The sequence below is a fragment of the Halichoerus grypus genome, chromosome 12 (genome assembly GCF_964656455.1).
Source record: "Halichoerus grypus chromosome 12, mHalGry1.hap1.1, whole genome shotgun sequence".
NCBI lineage: Eukaryota > Metazoa > Chordata > Mammalia > Carnivora > Phocidae > Halichoerus > Halichoerus grypus.
Genome location: NC_135723.1, coordinates 52,907,660 through 52,927,047, shown reverse-complemented (window position 1 = coordinate 52,927,047; position 19,388 = coordinate 52,907,660). Strand labels below are relative to the sequence as shown.

General features: G+C 35.7%; 1 protein-coding gene across 2 annotated transcripts in view; it reads right to left on the bottom strand.

Moving 5' to 3' along the window:
* The window catches only part of ITGB8 (integrin subunit beta 8), a 77,255-nt gene that overhangs the window by 27,851 nt on the left and 30,016 nt on the right, over positions 1-19,388 (bottom strand). The window contains exons 1-5 of one of the 2 annotated variants that reach the window (XM_036113149.2): positions 15,318-15,431; positions 6,201-6,356; positions 5,525-5,771; positions 3,837-4,002; positions 3,085-3,243 (exon numbers count right to left, since the gene is read on the bottom strand). In XM_036113149.2, the coding sequence (XP_035969042.1) occupies positions 3,085-3,243; positions 3,837-4,002; positions 5,525-5,771; positions 6,201-6,228 (600 nt within the window). In that variant the 5' untranslated portion in view covers positions 6,229-6,356; positions 15,318-15,431. Of the gene's footprint in view, positions 1-3,084; positions 3,244-3,836; positions 4,003-5,524; positions 5,772-6,200; positions 6,357-15,317; positions 15,490-19,388 lie in introns of those variants that run through there. The other variant, XM_036113147.2, reaches the window with a different exon arrangement.

Genomic DNA, 19,388 nt, shown 5'->3' with positions numbered 1-19,388 from the left:
AAGGACTTCAGCACTCTATCTCTTGTACTTTTCCCTTGAGACATTGTGGCAAAGATTTTAATGTAAGATTGAACTGGATTGAGCCCCAGCTCTGCTGCTTATTAACTTTTTAGCTCTCTGTCCTTAGTAAACTTACTTAAGGACTTCTACTCTCAGTTTTTCTGTTTTGTTTTGTTTTGTTTTTAAGGATAATTATGACCACCCTACAGAGTTGCTGTGAAGATAAATTCGATAGTGTATGCAGTGTTTTCTTTTTTTTTTTTTTTTTTAAGATTTTATTTATTTATTTGACAGAGAGAGACACAGCGAGAGAGGGAACACAAGCAGGGGGAGTGGGAGTGGGAGAGGGAGAAGCAGGCCTCCCGCTGAGCAGGGAGCCTGATGCGGGGCTCGATCCCAGGACCCTGGGATCATGACCTGAGCGGAAGGCAGACACTTAACGACTGAGCCACCCAGGCGCCCCTATGCAGTGTTTTCTATAGTGGTTTCAGTTAATAAAGGTAGTTATTATTCTGGAATTCACATTGACCCTCATGAAATAGCTATGTGTACAAATAGTAGAACTCTGGCCCATGTAATTTAGTCACGTAAAAGGTCTTTTATCAGTTATTTCCTTTTATAAATAAAACAACCAGAGTCTTAGACCAAAAAGCTCAGATAGCATTCGACATTACTGGTATTGGCTGCTGGAGATAAAGCTGGGAAGCGAAGTGTTTGATTGCTTGTCTAACTTATACCTTCTTAAATTCCTCTATAATGGCCAAATAGGAGATCATTTTAAAATAAGCAGGTAAATGTGCTTAGAGTCAGGTTCAGGGTAGCTTTGGATATAGGAAGTTTCAGAGCAGTAGCACATCTTGCAGATATAAATGCATAGTCCAGGGATCAATCAAAATGCTTCAACTTCTTTTGTTTTAGGGCAGTATCCCTGGAAATGAAGGGAATGAGAATTCTTAGGAAGAGGATCCCTTAAAACAAAGACCTGGGATAAATGAGATACAAATATTCTTCTAAGGTGTTAACAAACACACTGCTCCTTGGTTTACTCAATAAACATCAGTGACATGTGGAAGTTTCATTCTTTCAAGTGGGTGGAACAATGTTCAAGAAGGTTAATGAAGTTCATGATAGATTGTCCAAATTCCTGATGTCATAAGAGCCCAAACGCTGTGTAAAATTCTACCAGAATTATAATTTATTTCCATAAGGTTATATGGCATGGCCTATGTCTAAAATTATGAGAACATTTCTTTGCCATAAGGAATCTTTCCTAGAGTACAACAGTACCCTCTAAAATACAGTTATAAAGACATGATTTCAGGGACTTGGCAAAAATTCAAAAGGATAATGCACTGCAATTTGAGAAAATGTGATTATTATTTTTTCTATAAAAAAAAAAAAGCTTCTCCTTGTCTCACAATAGAATAGTTCCTCTTGACTCCTCCACTCCCTGGTAAATAATTAGAACTCTATCTCAATTTAAAAAGGTTAAAAAAAAAGGAAGGAAAGATAAGAAATGACTAAATTAAAGTGGGGGGGTCTACCAAAGTGAAATGTGGCTGAATAGAAGAGAATTAGCAAAGGGAAAGACTGTTGGAATAATTCCAATTCCCAAAATTTAAAAATCAAACTCCAGTTACCTTTTAAAATCTTTAAATTTTGAGGCTGCTATCAAGAGGCTAAACCAACCAAAGGTTGAATTTGTTCTATGCAGTAACACACTTGTTCCTCTAGATTTGCAGTAAGTCTGGTAAAATGTCCCAGATTAAGTAAATTTAAACTCTTTAAACTTGACTCATGGAACCACACAAATTTCAGCACAATGTATATGCTTCTAATATTGCAATTCCCAAACTGGGCATGAGGTGCCTTGGTGCCCTTGTACAGCCACCAGAGTGCCCTGAAATATCGTTAATTGTTAAAGTGATAATTTGGCATCTGTCAGGTAGCCATGAACTCCTAGCTGGAGGTAGTTTGCGGTTTTAAGATTACATTTGGCCCTGTTCCTTTGGATGACATCATATCTTTGCAAAACTGGGCAGCATGAAAATCAATGTGGAACAGGAAATGAGTGTGGTGATGTCCAGTCTGATTCTAATGCTTGGGAAGTTCCTATTAGTAAGTTCATTACTAAGAATGACATATATATACACATATATGTATTTTTTTGATGATTCATGTATATTATTTTTTAACTGGTTACTCTGTTCTTAATAGTTAAGTTACTTGGACCTAACTAGTTAATAACAGAACTGTCAGATTTTTTTTTTTTGCATATGAAAACCAGAGGAAAAAATTATTTAGACACTAAGGTACCAAGATCTGAGAAAGTTTGAAAGATTTTGTCCTAACATTCTGTATAAATAGTTTCCATCAGAAATAATTGATGCTTTATACAGTTGATCTTCCGCACATAAAGTTATAGCTAATGCTGGGAAAGACGTGGTTTCTAGGCGATTGTATTAAGTATATGATTCAGAACTGAAGCTAACCCTCAGGAAGCAATCCAGATATCCACTGATATAAAAAAAGAGCCCCTAAATATAGATAAGCTTCAGAGGGAAGGAGTGAGGTCCAGAATATTGACAGCTGGCCTTGTTTTTACTCTTTTTTTTTTCTTAGTCTCTATTTAGTTCTACCTATTATACTGTGAGGATTCTTCAGGCCAAATATCCTTTTCTTACCAATTCTTAGTATGTTTTTAGATACCAACTCTGCAGAACTAAAATGTATGTGTGTGTGTATGTGTGTGTGTGTGTGTGTGTGTGTGTGTATATGTGTATATATATATATTTGCTTTTAAAGTTCTTCACTTGCATAAAAAGTAAGCTCTTGTATCACTTTCATTTTGACCTTTTTAGCATATCAGAGAGTTAGCTACTAGATGTTGTTAAGGTGTTTTAGCCTTATATCAATCAGCATTTATAGATTGCGTTATTCCATAACTTCTCTCTCATGGTTTATCCTGACTCTGTATCATGCTTGTTTAGGTAATTCCTTTGTACAAAAACAGCTGAATTGCCAATTTAAACTTACACTTTAGCCAAAAGAGTCATAATGACTAAGAAGCTTTTGCTACATTACCATGCTTGTCGATCTGACGTAGATGTTGTTTTTCAGATGGCAGTTTCCGTCATTTGGCACCACTATGCCTGCCAATTTGCTATCAAGAGCAAGATGAGATGTCTGATCTGTCATCACCAGCAGCAATCTTTTAGCTTCTTTTCGCCATCCAATATGACTCTTAAAATAAACATGTAATTAGATCTTGTACAATAACATAGATCTGTACTGTGGTCTTTATCTCAAGAAACACTAAGTTCGAGTTTAACAAACATTAAGTCAGGCTGGAATGAAGTGCATAAATACAATGCTGTTTCCTAAATAGCACTGACTTTTATTTGTATATCCTCTGTTTTACCACAGCCGTTTGACTGCACCAACTCCCAGCTAGAGATCTCTGGTGTTTCCCCAGAGAAAGAACAAGCCAAGTTAACGAAGTGCAGAGCACCCAACACAATGTGGGTAGAAAAACAGGCTATTTCAGGCTCTTCCTTGGAAAGTGGTGAGTGAAAAGAGTACTCTTTTGGAAAAGATTTTCCAAGTGCATAAGTTATTTTTTCCCTTTCATATTTTCCTATTTATAACCCTCTTCCAATTTAGCCCCTCTGTCCTGAACACATACCAAAATGAATAACATGGGTGAGGAATAAGCATTAGAAGAATGTATTCTTCTATATTATGTTTTCACTCTATAAATTAAAGAGAAAATAAAAATCTTAAATTCTAGAGAATTTTGCATCTGAGCAAAAACTCGATAATGGGAAACTTCTTACCTCACAGACAGCGGCCTGAAGCATGGCATCAAAACCTCCTTCAGGTGTATCTATATTTCCAGAGATCTTTTGTCTGTGAACCGCTTTTTCAAACTCAGTAATGTTCTCCGTCAAAGATAGCACATGGATGTATCCATGAGGAGGCATGCAGTCTAAATTGTAGTCACTATATGGGAAAAGAAGAAATGCAAATTCTGTTTTGCTATGCTTCATTCAAAGATTCAAAATACTATTCACAGTTAAATTGTGTGGTTTGGTGTAAGAAAAGAATATACATATATAAAAATAAACATATAAGTATATAAGATATAAATATATATAAAATATAAACATATTTATATATTTTATATTTATATATTAAATATTTATGTTTATGTAAACATAAATATATATATATTTTTTTGCCAAGGTAATTTTATTAGAGAAAATCTGTACTTTATAAAATCAAAGAAAAGTTCAATATTGGTGGATATTTCTTTGCAAGTAGGAAATAGGAATATAATGGTTTGGTGTCCAAAAACTAAAGAAGATTAAGCATGTTTAATATAGGACTTAATAAAAGGACATAATAAAAGAGCTTTTATTATGCTAATATACATGGTTAATTTTTAAGAGGAGGTAAGAATTTGCAGTGATTTCCTATCGTATTTGACCATGGGACAGCTGAAAAACACTTTTGGGGAACTGTTTTTAGGAATTTAGTGAAAATATTATACTATTGCTGGATATTTAAAAATATTGTGCTAACTTTTTAAAGCGTTGCTTGGTGTGAAGTTATTGATGAACAATCAGAGTTTATTAAAATTGTTTTGAGACTGCCATGATGTCCCAAGAAGTGAGAATCATTCCTCAGGCACATGCATGCTTAGGGAGAAGGAACATGAAGCTCCATGAGGAGATGTATTCATTCCAACAGTTAGCAGAGCTGTTTTGGTAGATGAGAGTGTGTACTGTAAAGTGATCTTGGCAATTCATGGAAGTAGGAAAGAAGATGATGTTAAAATGAAATGTTATATTAAGGAAGAACTGAACACATTTCTCTCTGAGAACTCAACAGGTTAATTAAGATACTGTCTGAGAAACTTGTATTTTTAAGGTTAGTTCTTGTTTCATAGTGCAGCATATGCTCTTTAGAATCAGACTTTCAAAATGATAAGAAAAGGGGCTCTTTCCAGAAATCAGACAAATTCTCCTCTTTCCGACTACCCTTCATGTCCTAGCTGAACTTTCTTTGAAGTCACATCTTAGGCAACATAATTATAAACATAATCACTACAGAGTAATGTAAAGATAGTTGCAGTACTGGCAATGTTAAGTATTTTAAATTTGACAAACCTTAATTTAACAAATTTGGAGCCATCAAAAAGGACACATACAGAATTCTCAAACAGGTATTTATATGCATGGTGGCCTGAATATTGGGGGTTTATCCAAAATTACTAATATTACTTGTGGGTTTTTGGTGATGAAACTGAGTGATATTTGAAAAAAACAAAATAAAAAATCCAAGCTACACATAATCTCATAAGTTTTCAGATAGGAACATACCTCCTCTCCAAATATTTTCATTTCTCACTTAATAAAACAAAAATATAAAATTTAGTGAGTCCTTTATATAAAAACAAAGAGAGATTTTATAAGAAAAAATTTAATTTGGTATTATGAAGTCCACATCAACCCCTAGATACCTGCATTGATTATGAATCCTTTCTGGGTGGATGCTAATGTATGGTGAAACTGTTTTATCAACATAGGAGCCAAATCCAAGGCGGAAATCACGGGAAAAATATGCCATTTTTCTAGATAAATCATTTCCAACGGAATTTAATTTTTCAATATTATTGTGCATTGATGCCGAGACATCAACCAGATAATAAAGATCCACAGGGTATTTCTTCAGAGGATGAATTTTCAGCATAAAATTAGCTTCAGCTTCTGGTTCAAAGAAAGACAGACATTATGTAGTATTCATTTTAAACATCTCAGGATAAGCTCTCAATAAATCAGTCACATTTTATATACAGAACAACTAGCACAAATTTGTGCATAATGAATGAAGTTAGGAATATCCTGGAATAATTTTAAGGCAATTTGAAAACCATGTCAGTTTATTAGTTTCCAACTTCTACAATGCATTTCTCACAATTCTGTGGTGCAGACAGTGATAATAACAAATGGACCAGCTCAATATAAATGTAATAGAGAATATATTTATCACCATATGAACCCGTACTTCCCTTAGTATCTAGGAAAAGACAGCACAATATAGCAAGCAGCGTTCTATCTCAAGAGTAGGTGACTGTCGTGGTTTGAAAGAGGTTTTTGGTTTGAAGAAAAGTAGAAAGGCATCTTAAGAAAAGTTACCTCTTGTTGGATGAAGGTACGAATTCATCCTTTTGGGTTAAGGCATATTTACATATGTGAAGTGAAAACTCTGGTACTGAGTAGTAGGTTAACCTATCCAGGATATGTAGTACTTCATAATGAATTAGATGATGAGATCCTTCCCAACAGTTAGTCCTGAGAAGGAATGAGACAGCGGTCTAAAGAATTGTACCCAGCACTGCCACACTGGGGACCTGGGCAATGTAGGGAACAGCATTTGTCTAACACATAGTGGGTACTTGATAGACGTATGTTGAAGAGGGATCATGGAAGCAAAGGAACTAGACAAGAAGAGAGGGTCACCATGAGGAGAAATGTGGGAGCTTCCCAACAACTGTGTACAATACCATTTTATTTAGTTCTCTGTCCATTATCATTTGATAGCTATTACAGTATCACTGACTGAATCCCTTATGCTGTGCCTTTTATTCCCATGACTTACTCCTTCCATAATTGGAAACCAGTAAGTATATGGTAAGCAGTCATCTCTTTAAATATGGGCAATTTGTGAATTTTACTTTTTTAAACAATAAAGTAAATGCTTTCTAAGTCATTATTTGTCAGTGGAGAGTAATTTGAGTAGAACAATTTTTTTTTAATGAACACCAATTTGTATGTACAATTGATAGCCTGATCTACTCATCAGAAGAATCCTCTAATTTATCAAGTCATATTTTAAGTCTTAATATGCTCAAGAATAGCAATATTTTCTTTTAAGTTATTTTACAAATCAAATGTGTTTAAACCAGTTACAGAATGTATTCAAAATAAGGTTTATCTGGTATGTAATAATAATTATGGAAGAAATTACTCCTTCCTAATTTGCCTGTATATGCTGGAAACCTCTTTATTGTAACACTCTTAGTTTTTTGGCCCAAGAGTTTGGGAGGAGAAATTGGAAGATGTGAAAGCCACCCAGCCCACTCTCTCACTCCTTTCCTTTACGAGCTGGGCTGCCTCCAAAGAGCATATATTCGGCTCTGCTTTTCCAGTGTCTGGTAAAAAGGCCTGTCCCTGTGGAAGTGTCTTGTACTTTGGGTGGAGAAGTTCAATTCAGGAGAAGGTCAGAATCTAGACAGAGCCAGATTGATAAGAAATAGAAATGGAGCATAATTGGGGAGTGTGGTTCATGTGTTTTAATGTGTGGATCAGCTTCTTCTTCTTCTTCTTTACAAATTGTTTTTTAAATGTTGACTTGGGTACAAGGCTGAAGATCTAAGGCACGGGCCACATGGTGTTTTCGTCTTGGTGATCATTATCGTTTATGGTGGCTCTGCCTAAGGATGAGTTGCTGTGTGTTTTCATGGAGTTATTGAAAAATACACTAGATGGTATATTGTCCAGGTTGTTATAAAGTTGCTGGTTATCTTCGCCAACAGAAACTGCAAAGGCACAGTCCTTAGAGGACTAAGATATTCAGAGAGGTCCAACCAAATGTTAGCCCTACAAGGGCCCTCAGCACACACTAGCTGCTCTTAGCCTTGCAAGCAAATCCCCGTCTCACTGGCCTCAGCAAAGAAGATGGCTGTAAGGAAGCCTGCCAAACGATCAGGGATGGAGGGTTTAGGCTGCGGTAGCTTGATTTTGAATTATACAGATGCCGGTCTCAGATATGTACCTGGGCCATTGGAAGACCTCAGCATGGGCTGAGGCCTCAGTAAGACAAAATTTTAATAAAGGGGAAAAGGGATTCCTTCCATACACAGGCCTTTTAGTCATTGCTGGAGAAAATGATAATTACCACTTCTAAACTGCAAGGCATTTGATGCGCCTCGGTGGCGAAGTTGGTTGAGCATCCAACTCTTGATTTCAGCTCAGGTAGTGACCTCAGGGTGGTGAGATGGAGCCCTGAGTCTGGCTCCATGCTCAGAGGGAGTCTGCTCGAGATTCTCTGTCCCTTCTCCCATGGCCCCTCCCCCCCTCTAAAATAAATGAATAAATCTTTTAAAAAATAATAAACTGCAAGGCATTTAAAGTTCCCATAAAGTTCTAACTTTAAGTCATCAGCTCAATGTAGGCAGCCCTAAATAGGCTGATCTCAAACCCCACTTTGCTTGTTAGGGAGGAAGCCAAGCTTGGATTGCGGTGTTTTGCCCATGAGCTTGAGATAGTCCACGTATGCTTTCAAGCTGGCTCTTGATGGTTTCATTATATATGAAGAAGAAACCTTCTCAGAGGCAGTAGAAATACCTTTTTATGGGAACATGGATACTGTGTCCCCAGATAAAATCTCCATTCAGTTCATACTGGGGTGCCAACAACACAGGGCTCAAAAGGCAGATGACATTAATGTGATTTTGAATATATTGGATGAGAAAGAAACGCATGTAAAAATAAGACTTAATATCTGTGAGGTTATCAATGTAGGCAGCAGTGTCATAAATTCTACTCTGAGAGCAGATTCCTTTAGTGTCTATTTAAAATATTTACTCCAGTATTTGGTACACAGTAAATATATATGTGTTAGTAATTATTGCTTAGTAATACCATTAGTATTACTAAACATCATTAGCATAAAAACTATTCATTTATCTCTGAAGCTTCTGGGTTCGGTACAGGCAGAGCCACTCATAAGTGTGTTTAACTAAACTACATTTGAAGCACATTTTGATACATCACTTCAAAAGCTCCCCGTATTTTAACCTTAATGAGAAGCTCATTATCTATGAATTATTTCCTACAGAGTAGGAAAAACTTAGTTTCTCTGTTTGAGAGGAAAGAGTGTCACCTGGCCCCAAAATGTTTATGCCACGATTTATATTATCTCCAAGAAAGCTTCATTCTTATACCTTTTGAGATTCTAAAGGCTCAGATCCTTTTTTCCATCAATCCACTTCAAAGGGAAGTGGGTCTGTGACATAGAATAAGAAAGAGGACTTGGAGGAAAGCTGAGACCTACTTAGAACTTTCGCCAGTATTGGTTTGAATAGCCCAAAGAATTGAAAGTAGTTAGAATGAGTTTAAAATCACTGAAATAATGGTGTGAACATCTCTGAAGACTTGGCTACAACCATGACTGGACATTAAGAAAAGATAACTAAAAATGTTCTGCATAAGATGAAATTGAAAAACCATAAGAAAGTGTGGAAAACTGGTAGGAAGAAAGAACAGCCAAATTCTGTTCATTGTACTTGGGTCGGGGAAGGAGAAGGCCCAAAAATGAGATGGGTTTGAAACATCGAGGCACAGACTCCAGCACATTTCTGAATTTCTGTGGGGTACAAAATGAGTATGTGCCAGGGGTGGAGGGGAAAGGATGCGTGATATCTGTATTTTTCTGGTTTTTAAAAAAATTTTGAATTTAGGAAGAATACCTGAAAAATCTTACATTTTAAGTTAAGCTACACTAAATTAAAGGGAATTCTTTTGTTACAATATTAAAATGAATTGAGTTTGGAAGATTTTCTTAAATTAGTGAGCTATAGATTACACTAATCTTTATTGTATTACTTCTGAAGCAGAATTGGAGAATTTCTTTCTCTCTTCTATCTTCCTAAAGATTTCATTTCAGTGTTCTCAGGGAATATCAAGTAGGATCAGTAGCTTCTTTCTGTTATTTTTCCATAAGATTGATAGGTAAAAATAAGAAAAAAAATGTGTATTTTAAGAAGTAAAAAGTGAAAGAAAATATCACTTTTAAATCTCATTTTAAATATATAAAATAGGGGCGCCTGGGTGTCTCAGTCATTAGGCGTCCACCTTTGGCTCAGGTCGTGATCCCGGGATCCTGGGATCGAGCCCCGCATCGGGCTCCCTGCTCGGCAGGAAGCCTGCTTCTCCCTCTCCCACTCCCCCTGCTTGTGTTCCCTCTCTCGCTGTGTCTCTCCCTGTCAAATAAATAAAAAAAAAACTTAAAAAAAATAAATATATAATAGAGTTCTACTAACATTCTTTAAAAAGTTTAATCAGTATCCATGAAAAAAATTTTAAATTCTTAATAGATGCTACATTGAAGGTAATGAATTTTTATAAGAAGTGATTATAAATAAATCACATCGAAATCAATATTAGAGAATAAATGCATTTTATACTTAGGTATGCATGGTATGTGTCATGGTAGAAAGGACTTTTATATTATGAGGAGTGATGGTTCTCTATATCTGGAGTTGGTAAAATGTAACTTTATATATTATGCCTCAAAGCTGGCACATCTTTGATGCCATGTGTAGTTTTTAGATGAACTTATTAACTATAACTTAATAAGCATTTGTTATATATGCATATTATAAAATATAGTTCTGTCATGGCTACATTGGAAAGATGACTTAAACACATTAGATAATTACACTAATTTGCATACAGAAATTCAAATAGTAGTGGGAAACTGAATAAAATCAAACGCCGTAGGGACTGACATAGATCTTAAGCATTTCTCTTTTCCCTCTCCCACTCCCCGTACTTCCTTCACTTACCATCACTTACCACCTTATGTTGAAGTCTCCCACATCTTTATCCAACCTGGATCTCCGGCTGAACTGCAGCCTCATATATAATAAATAAGTCACCACCCCAATTTAAAATGTCTCAGTTTGAACTCAGTACCACACCTTCTACAGAGCGCAGCCACCTCTCTTACCTGTTGCTTGAGCCACAGCCCAAGTGTCCCTGTGCTCATTGACAACAACCCCCGGGGATGCTACCTCCCATTACCCCTCGTGTCGCTCCACTTCTCCCCTGCCTCATTACCATTCTGTCAGTGCTTATCTATAGCACTGAAACAGCCAACTTCTGAACTGTTAATTTTTAGTCTCAGGAGGATTCAACCACCATTATATCTACAAAAAGGAACAAACTAAATTCATTTAAGTATATAAATTTAAAGGTAACACACCAATAAAAAAGAAATGCACCCTTGTAAGTTTCAAATCCCAAGTGTTTAAAAAAGAGCAAGACATTTTGAAAGGATATAGTTACATTTATTAGAGGCAAATAATATACGATAAGCTTCATGTATAAGCTACTGAAAAGTAATGTTTAGGGGCGCCTGGGTGGCTCATTCAGTTAGCATCTGCTTTCAGCTCAGGTCAGGATCCCAGGGTCCTGAGATTGAGCCCTGCGGGGCTCTCCGCTCCACTCAGGGGGCAGAAAGCCTGTTTTTCTCCCTCTCCCTCTACCTGCCGCTCCCGCTGCTTGTGCTCTCTCTCGCTCTCAAATAAATACATAAAATCTTTAAAATAAAAGGTAATGTTTAGTTAGAAAAATAGGAAAGTTTGTATGGAGAGGCATATCACACACAAAAAAGAGAACTAAGATGGTTAATAAGCTTAGGAAGCTTCCTAGTAGTAGGAAAAAAGGCAAAAGAAACAGGTAACAGTAGTTACACTTAAAAAACTGAAGAGATTGAAAAGAATGAGAAGGCAAGGTTGACTCATGAAAGCCTTAATCGGACATCCATTTTTCTTGTGAATAACCTGATCATATACATTAAAAACCTAAGTAAATTTGTATATATCTGACCTAGTAAATCTATTTATAAGAATGTATCCTAAATGAATATGCTATTGTATATAAAGATACATGCATAACAAGTATCACTGAAGGTTTTAAAAAACTTCATTCAGGTTGGATTGGGATTGACTTACATTTATTTGTTCACTTGGATTTTGTTACATTTATAGAGTATGTTTATAGAAAACTGTCACTGTTATAAGTATTGTCTTCCTAATCAGGAACATAAAATTCTTCTGCACTTTTTCATATCTTCTTCAAGGTTGCACAGTGGATCTTATACATTTTTTAAAACACTTTATCCCTAGACAGTTTACATTTTAGGTTGCTGCTATGAATTGATCCTTTTTTTCATTATATTTAATATTACATAGGAAATTCATTGATTTGAATATTTTGAAAAACAACCTGCCTTATTTATTTATTTATTTATTTATTTATTTTTAAGATTTTATTTATTTGACAGACAGAGAGACAGCGAGAGAGGGAACACAAGCAGGGGGAGTGGGAGAGGGAGAAGCAGGCTTCCCGTGGAGCAGGGAGCCCAAAGCAGGGCTCGATCCCAGGACTCTGAGATCATGACCCGAGCGGAAGGCAGTTGCTCAACCAACTGAGCCACCCAGGCGCACCTCTATTTATTTATTTTTAAAAATATATATACCTTGTTTAGATAACGATGGCTGAGGAATTTATTTTTTATTTTTTATTTTTTTAAAAGTAAGCTCTAGGCCCGATGTGGGGCTCAAATTCATGACCCTGAGATCAAGAGTCTCATGCTTTATGGATTGAGCCAGCCAGGTGCCCCTGTTTTTTATTTTTAATTTTAAAAGTTAATTTTAGTTGATTTGCTTGGATTTACCAGAGACATATAATGATAATTTTGCTTTATCTTTTCAAGATGTTTGTAACTTGTATTTAGCTTTTTAGTCTAACTGCTTTTTTTTTTTTTTAAAGATTTTTTATTTATTTATTTGAGACAGAGAGAATGAGAGAGAGAGAGAGCACATGAGAGGGGGGAGGGTCAGAGGGAGAAGCAGGCTCCCTGCCGAGCAGGGAGCCCGATGCGGGACTCGATCCAGGGACTCCAGGATCATGACCTGAGCCGAAGGCAGTCGCTTAACCAACTGAGCCACCCAGGCGCCCTAACTGCTTTTATATAAAACTTCCAGAAGGATTTTAATACATATTAAAGAACTATTCTTCAGTTTTGGTTTTGGCAGAATGGACACTAAATTTTACTGTATGATTTTTCAGTGTCTGTTGAGATAATATATATTTTTTCCTTTTGGCATTATTTTTCTTATCACATATGATTTAATGTGATTTCCTAAAATGTTAAGGATTTGATCCTAGGGTTATGCTCACCTTGTACAGATTGGGGAGCTTCTAGGCCTTCTCTAAAAACTAATGGAAGAGTCTATGTAGCATAGGGATAATGCATTTCTTAATGTTTGGGTGAACATGAAATCATTTCTTCCCAAGAAAACATTAAGTACACAATGTGGGTTTTTCTTTTACAATGCTCTTAATTTCTTTTATTTTTATTAAGTTTCTTAGGGATCTCCCTCTTCTTGAGCAATATTAGTCATATGTATTTTCCTTAAAATTATGTATATTATCAATATTTATGCATTTTACCATAGATTTTTATGCTTAATATTTTCATAGTCTTTTTTTCTTTAATATTTGTTTCTTTGGTTATAACTGGGTTACTTTTTTCTTCTTTTCTTAATCAGCTTTGACAACAATTTATCTATTTTTATTGGAGTTTGCAAAGAACCAACTCTTGGAATTATACATTAATTTTACCCTTTTATTTCTAGTTTGCATTTTATAATTCTTTTCTTAACTTATGAATTCCTTTCTCTTGTTTTCCTTATAGCTGTTTTCTTTTTGTTGCTCCTATATCTTAATTTGGATGCTTAGTTAATTTTTGCTCATTCTTTAATAATAAAAGCACTTAAAGCTTTTAATTTTCCTGGGAGCAACTTTAATCACATCCCATATATTTTGATGTGTGTTGTTATTGTAATTATTAAATAGTCTATGACTAGAGTTTTGATTTATTCTTGGAGACAGACTTTATTTAGGAAAAGCTTTTCTTAGTTTGTTATTTAATATTTGTTTATCCCCTTATATTGATTTCAAAAGTTATTGCATAGTGTACAGTGATATTGACCTATAAAATGTTTCACTTTTTGGGATTAAGTTTTCTTGTTTAAGATATGATTAATATCTAAAAATATTCCATGGCCTTTGAAAATATTATTTTATATATCAAGTGCTATGGACTCAATTGTTTTCCCTCCGAACTTATGTGTTGAAGCCCTAACCCATAATGTGATGGTGTTTGAAGATGGGGCCTTTGGGGGATAATTAGGTTTAGATGAGTTCAGGAGGGTGGGGCCCTCATGATGAGATTAGTGCCCTTATGAGAAGGGATACCACAGAGCTCTTTCTCTGTCCCCCCCCCCCCTGCTCTGGGTGTGTCTCTCTCTCCCTCTCCAGGTACCAAATCAGCCAGTACCTTGATCTTAAACTTTCTAGCTTCCAGGACTGTGAGAAAATAAATTTCTGTTGTTTAAGCCACCTATTGTACAGTATTTTGTTATGGTAGCAATAGAGGATAGTGAATGGCATAATCTTACCAATCTAATTTCTTTCATTTTTGTGTATCCCTTTCCAAATGTTGCTTATATATATCCACACTGGGCTGTTTTATATGGTGAAGAGCATAGTTTTAATTGGAAGCTGGGAATATGTCTAAAGCCAAGAAAGAAATAGACTTTGTTTTTCTGGTAATCTAAGAATCTGGAAGAAATAGCTCAGCTTTGGAATAGGGAGGTCATGTGTCAATAATGGTTATTAAAAAATTTAATGACAGGACAAGACCACCCAGAATGAAATAATGGGAGACTTGAAAGAAATTGCATACTGCTGAAAACTAAATGCATCTAATTGACTGATGCATACCTGTGTACCTGAACTTATCTTGCCATGTGTAGTTTGTACCCTGGGATTCTCTAGCACCAGAGGAAACTGAATAATTTCCAGTGGCCTACTACATGTGCCAAACTGTGGAATACAATGTGATAAAATGGCAAGTACAAGAGAAGTATAGGAGGAGAAATATGTGTTAATCTCAGGGGCCACCACAAAGTAGGTCAAGCTAATTATGATAATTATGAATTGTAGTTTTGTGTTTCAAAGTTTATCACACAGGCTCTAAGGGCTTAGCTTAATTTACAGCTCTTACTACTTAATCAACTAATCAAGTCAACAAATACTTATGGAGTGCTTACTACAAGCCAGCACTCTGTGAGGCTTTGGAGAAGCAGTGGAATAAAACAAGTTCTCTTTCTTCCAGAGCTGGCAATGGAATAGGAACACAATTACACTACAATGTGATCAAGTCTGGAAACACGTAATTATAATATAGTGTGGTCAGGTTTGCAGAGAGTGTCCGAGGCCACACAGCTAGCTAGCTATAGGCACAAGAAAGAGCAAAATTCTGACTTCTTGATTCTGAGCCCACTGTTATTTCTACTACAATAATAGTGCCTTCCACAAAATATTAAATATGAGCAAATAAAGCTAAATGTAATTTCAAGTCAGAATCATCATAGATTTATTTGAAAATCATCAAACCTGGACGCAGCTGGATCAACACTTCTCCTGGCGTCACCTGGGTATTAATTTCATTTTCCCTTGGTATTACATGCACAGATGGGTATTCTATTGAATCAGTCGAACAGCCTTTGCTTATTAAATTGGAAATAATATCACAACGTTCATTCCTTGATCCACCTGAAATAAAATCCTGTTTAAAAGAAGGAAAATCACTGACGTTTTTAGTGCATATCATCTCAGTTATAATCAAAGAAAACCACACAGCAAATATTGCAAAGAAGCCATCTTCCAATATTGCACAGATTATGCAACTATTCAAAATAGCTGCATGTTTCCAATAAGAAAACTAGTAAATTTGTCTTAACTAAAGCTTTAATTCCTAAATTTTATTTAAAAAGAAGAAAATGAGTATTAAAGAGGAGATTTAAACCAAGGACTTTAAATATTATTAACTGATCACTGTAAAATTATACCAACTTAATTCTTTCTAAATATTTTATGTTGGAAAGGCTGCTTCAAAAGAAAATTTATTCAAAATAGGCCATTCAGTCATTCCAAATGTAAGTTTCAGTTCTCAAAGAACCCAGCTAGTATGTTTATTATATATTATTATATTTGGAATATAAAGCGAGCCCTCAGGAGTCACATGCCTAATAAGGTACTAAAAATAAAAAAAAAATAAAAAAGAATTGGAAATCTATATTGTTTAGACCATAAAATCTCCCAACTTCTTAGACACACAATAGCCTGTAAATAATTTAATAAACCAAGAAAGATGTTCATAATGAGGCTGGAAGATACAAGATTGCAGCTAAAATTCTCCTGATTTTGAAACTGAATCTAGAACTTTTATTACCATAGCATTGGTTAGTTGTCATTCAATAGCCATACAATAAACTTGGAATTAGTGGGGCAAGCTTAAAATTTAATTTATCATGACCGAGTAAAATTTGGTATTTTTATTTTTCTTGTAACCAATCAGGTTTTTCCCTAAGAACAGGAAATGTATCGAAGTATAGAAATATGTTTTATTATATATAAGGTTGGCCTGAATTATTTGGAATATTTGCTTACACATTAGCTGGATATTTGCTTAGTGATCTTCCTGGCAGTGGCTATTCTGATCTGGCATTCCGTCATTCCTCCTTTAGTTCAGCTGATTCAGGGAATTGGGTTTCCAACTAATCATTTAATCAAAGAATACAGATTGAATACTTACTCAGGGATAGTAGTTTGTTAGGTGCTGAGGATACAGAATGGAATAAGACAGACTCCCTCCCTGTCATCAAGGAGTTAACGGACCATTGGTGAATTCAGCCATTAAGCAAGTAAAGGTAATTATTATGGATGTTAAATTTAGGGGAAACACAGAATTTCATAGGGTTATGGAAGAAGGAGATTATATCAAGTTCAATATTAGTTGGAGTATTAGATCACTAATTATGAATAGGAACATCTGTAGCACTGGTGAGTATTAGATGGGATGGTGGTAGGCAATATAAAAACATTCATACAAGGATTTTAATTTAATTCCCCTCTTAATTTAGAACAGGGGTCGGAAAACTAGGGACAGTAGGACAAATACAACAATCTATGGCCTGTTTTGTATTGATTGAGTGCCAAAAAATGCTTTCTACATTTAAAAAATGGCTGTAAAACAATAAAAAAGAAGAACATGCAAGAGAGACAGTATGTGGCCCACGAAACTTAAAATTTTTTACTGTGTGGCCCCTTACAGTACTGATTCTGAATTAGAATGTGAAACACACTTGAAATATTAAATATAATTAAAAGATAAAAGAGGATATATCCTTTTCAATTAAGATTTCCTGCTGTCATTTGGTAAACAACTTCATGGGAACAGAAAAATTCAATTTGCTGTGCTATTGACACCTAGAGTTTTAGCGTGAAGTTTAAAAAGTCCAAAGCCTTAATTTCTTGTATCCAAATTTATCCATCTATTGATAAAACTCAGAGGTACTCAATATAAGATTTAGTTTATATACAGTTTGGAGTTCTTCAAAGAAAGGTGGCATAGACTGCTATCAGATGTATCACTTTCCTTCAGAAAGCTCCAGGTGGGGGGACCCTTCTGTCCTGGAGCTTGAAGAATATTGAGGGTGCATGAGACTTGTTCACGCCTCACATGACCGGCCACAGACAAAGGGCCACATGCGTTTTACAGATGTAAAAACCCCAAGACTTCAAATCACGAAAGGAAATAAAGTACAAATAATTCCGATTTTCCTTTTCAGCTAGGGATTTTGTTATTTGTGTATACAGAAATGGAAAAGAAGGGAATATGGTTAATTCACTGCAACTATACATCACACTATGCCATCTGACCTTTAAACGTCAAATCATTTTGCTGAAATAGGCAAAATAGTCTCAATTATTTTGCAATGTCTGAATCAGCATGGCTGTTTTTACTCCACTATAAAAACTGAGTTAGAAAAACACTGCCAATTTGACAATTAGGTTTGAGAAGGGAAGAAAAGACCGTGACATCAAAATAAAGAATGGAATGCTGCGCCTACCCACTGTGGCCTACTTTCCACTTTGTATAAAAGAAAAGAATTTGAAACCACACCCTTTTAATTTGTGGTGTTTTGTGTCATTTTAATTTCTTCTAATTCTTATGTTTTATTTTTTTCTGCAAGAAATACACAAGCAAAATCATACTCCAACTGTCTGCATCTCAAGCCTATTTGTAAATGAAAATCCCAGGTTGAAGTTACCCCAGATGGCTTTTCATCAGTTGTTACTTTCATCCATTCAAGATAATTATCTGGGGAAAAAAATAAGTAAAGTTTTGTCTTCTCATTTCTGAGTCTTTCTGATTTCCAAACATGACAGTCTGCACAGAAATGAAGGAACTCTATCATCTTCCTTTTGACAGTGAATGCCCTTTGTGTTGTCTTTTAGTATAATTATGTTCGAAGGCTGCCCTCTAAACTTCTGGCTATGTAATCACAATCGGTGTCTAGCATAGCACGCAGGAGAGAAAGAGAATTCTTCAAAACTCATCAGGATTTTTACTTGTGTTAAAAAGGAGGTTGAGGCATTAAACTAGGTGATATTGGTAAGGTCCTTTGCATCCTAATTATTTTCCCAATTATGTTTATGTAGCATGGAGGAAAAGAGAAAGCAAAACGTAAAGAACAGCAGATTAACATGCTATAAAAAAAGAATGTAGGCAAATTGAATATACCCTGTCTAAATTTTCTAGTGATGTTTTACTTCTGACCAACTTTGAAAATCGTACAAACCAGGCTTAATTTGTTACTGTTTACCTATTCTAATCATGAACAGAGAAAAAAATGCCTATTCTTTCCCTGTCCCTCCACTCTCATTGGTTAAGAAATAAAAGACATTAGTTGCCTATGTGCCTAGTGGTGTAATCTTTCAAAATTAACCATTCTATTCTTCCTGTCGATGTCAGGTCAGCCTGCGGGGAGTGGACAGCTCCTTCTGTTACTGATGTGACTAGAGGCTCAGTCCTAATACTGGTTACTCCCCCTTAGGTGGTGTTCTTAACACAGTCCTCTTGGTTTCCTAAGCCTCAGTGAGTTGCTCTGGAGTCTCACTCAAGTTCTCAAAGTAACAACTCCCATTTTTAAGCAATACGTGGGTCAAATGCTTCTCACATTCTGTTTCATTTAATCTTCACTACAGCGTGTCATAGGTACAATTATTATTTCTGAGAGAAAACTGAGGTTCAGAGTAGTTAGAGTAACATGTCCAAGTTTATACAGTTAGAAACCGATGGCCTTGGGATTTGAACCCAAGCTGATCTCATTTCAGAGCCCGCTTTTTCAGTACATGAATGAGATGACCCTACACTACATAGGAGAATATTTTGCAACATGAACAGCCAGCTGATTTCCAAATGTTTCCTGAGATCCTCCTCTGAAGCATTTGGCCAGTAGCAGACACGGGTTTGCCTCCTCTGCTTTGGCAGACACCTGACATTTCCCCTTGGATTACCTCCTTGCATTTGGCCACCAATTTCTCTGAATACTCAAAATCCTTCCCCTTGTGGCAGGACTGACATTTACTAATCCTGTAACTGTGCCTCTCCAGCTTTTC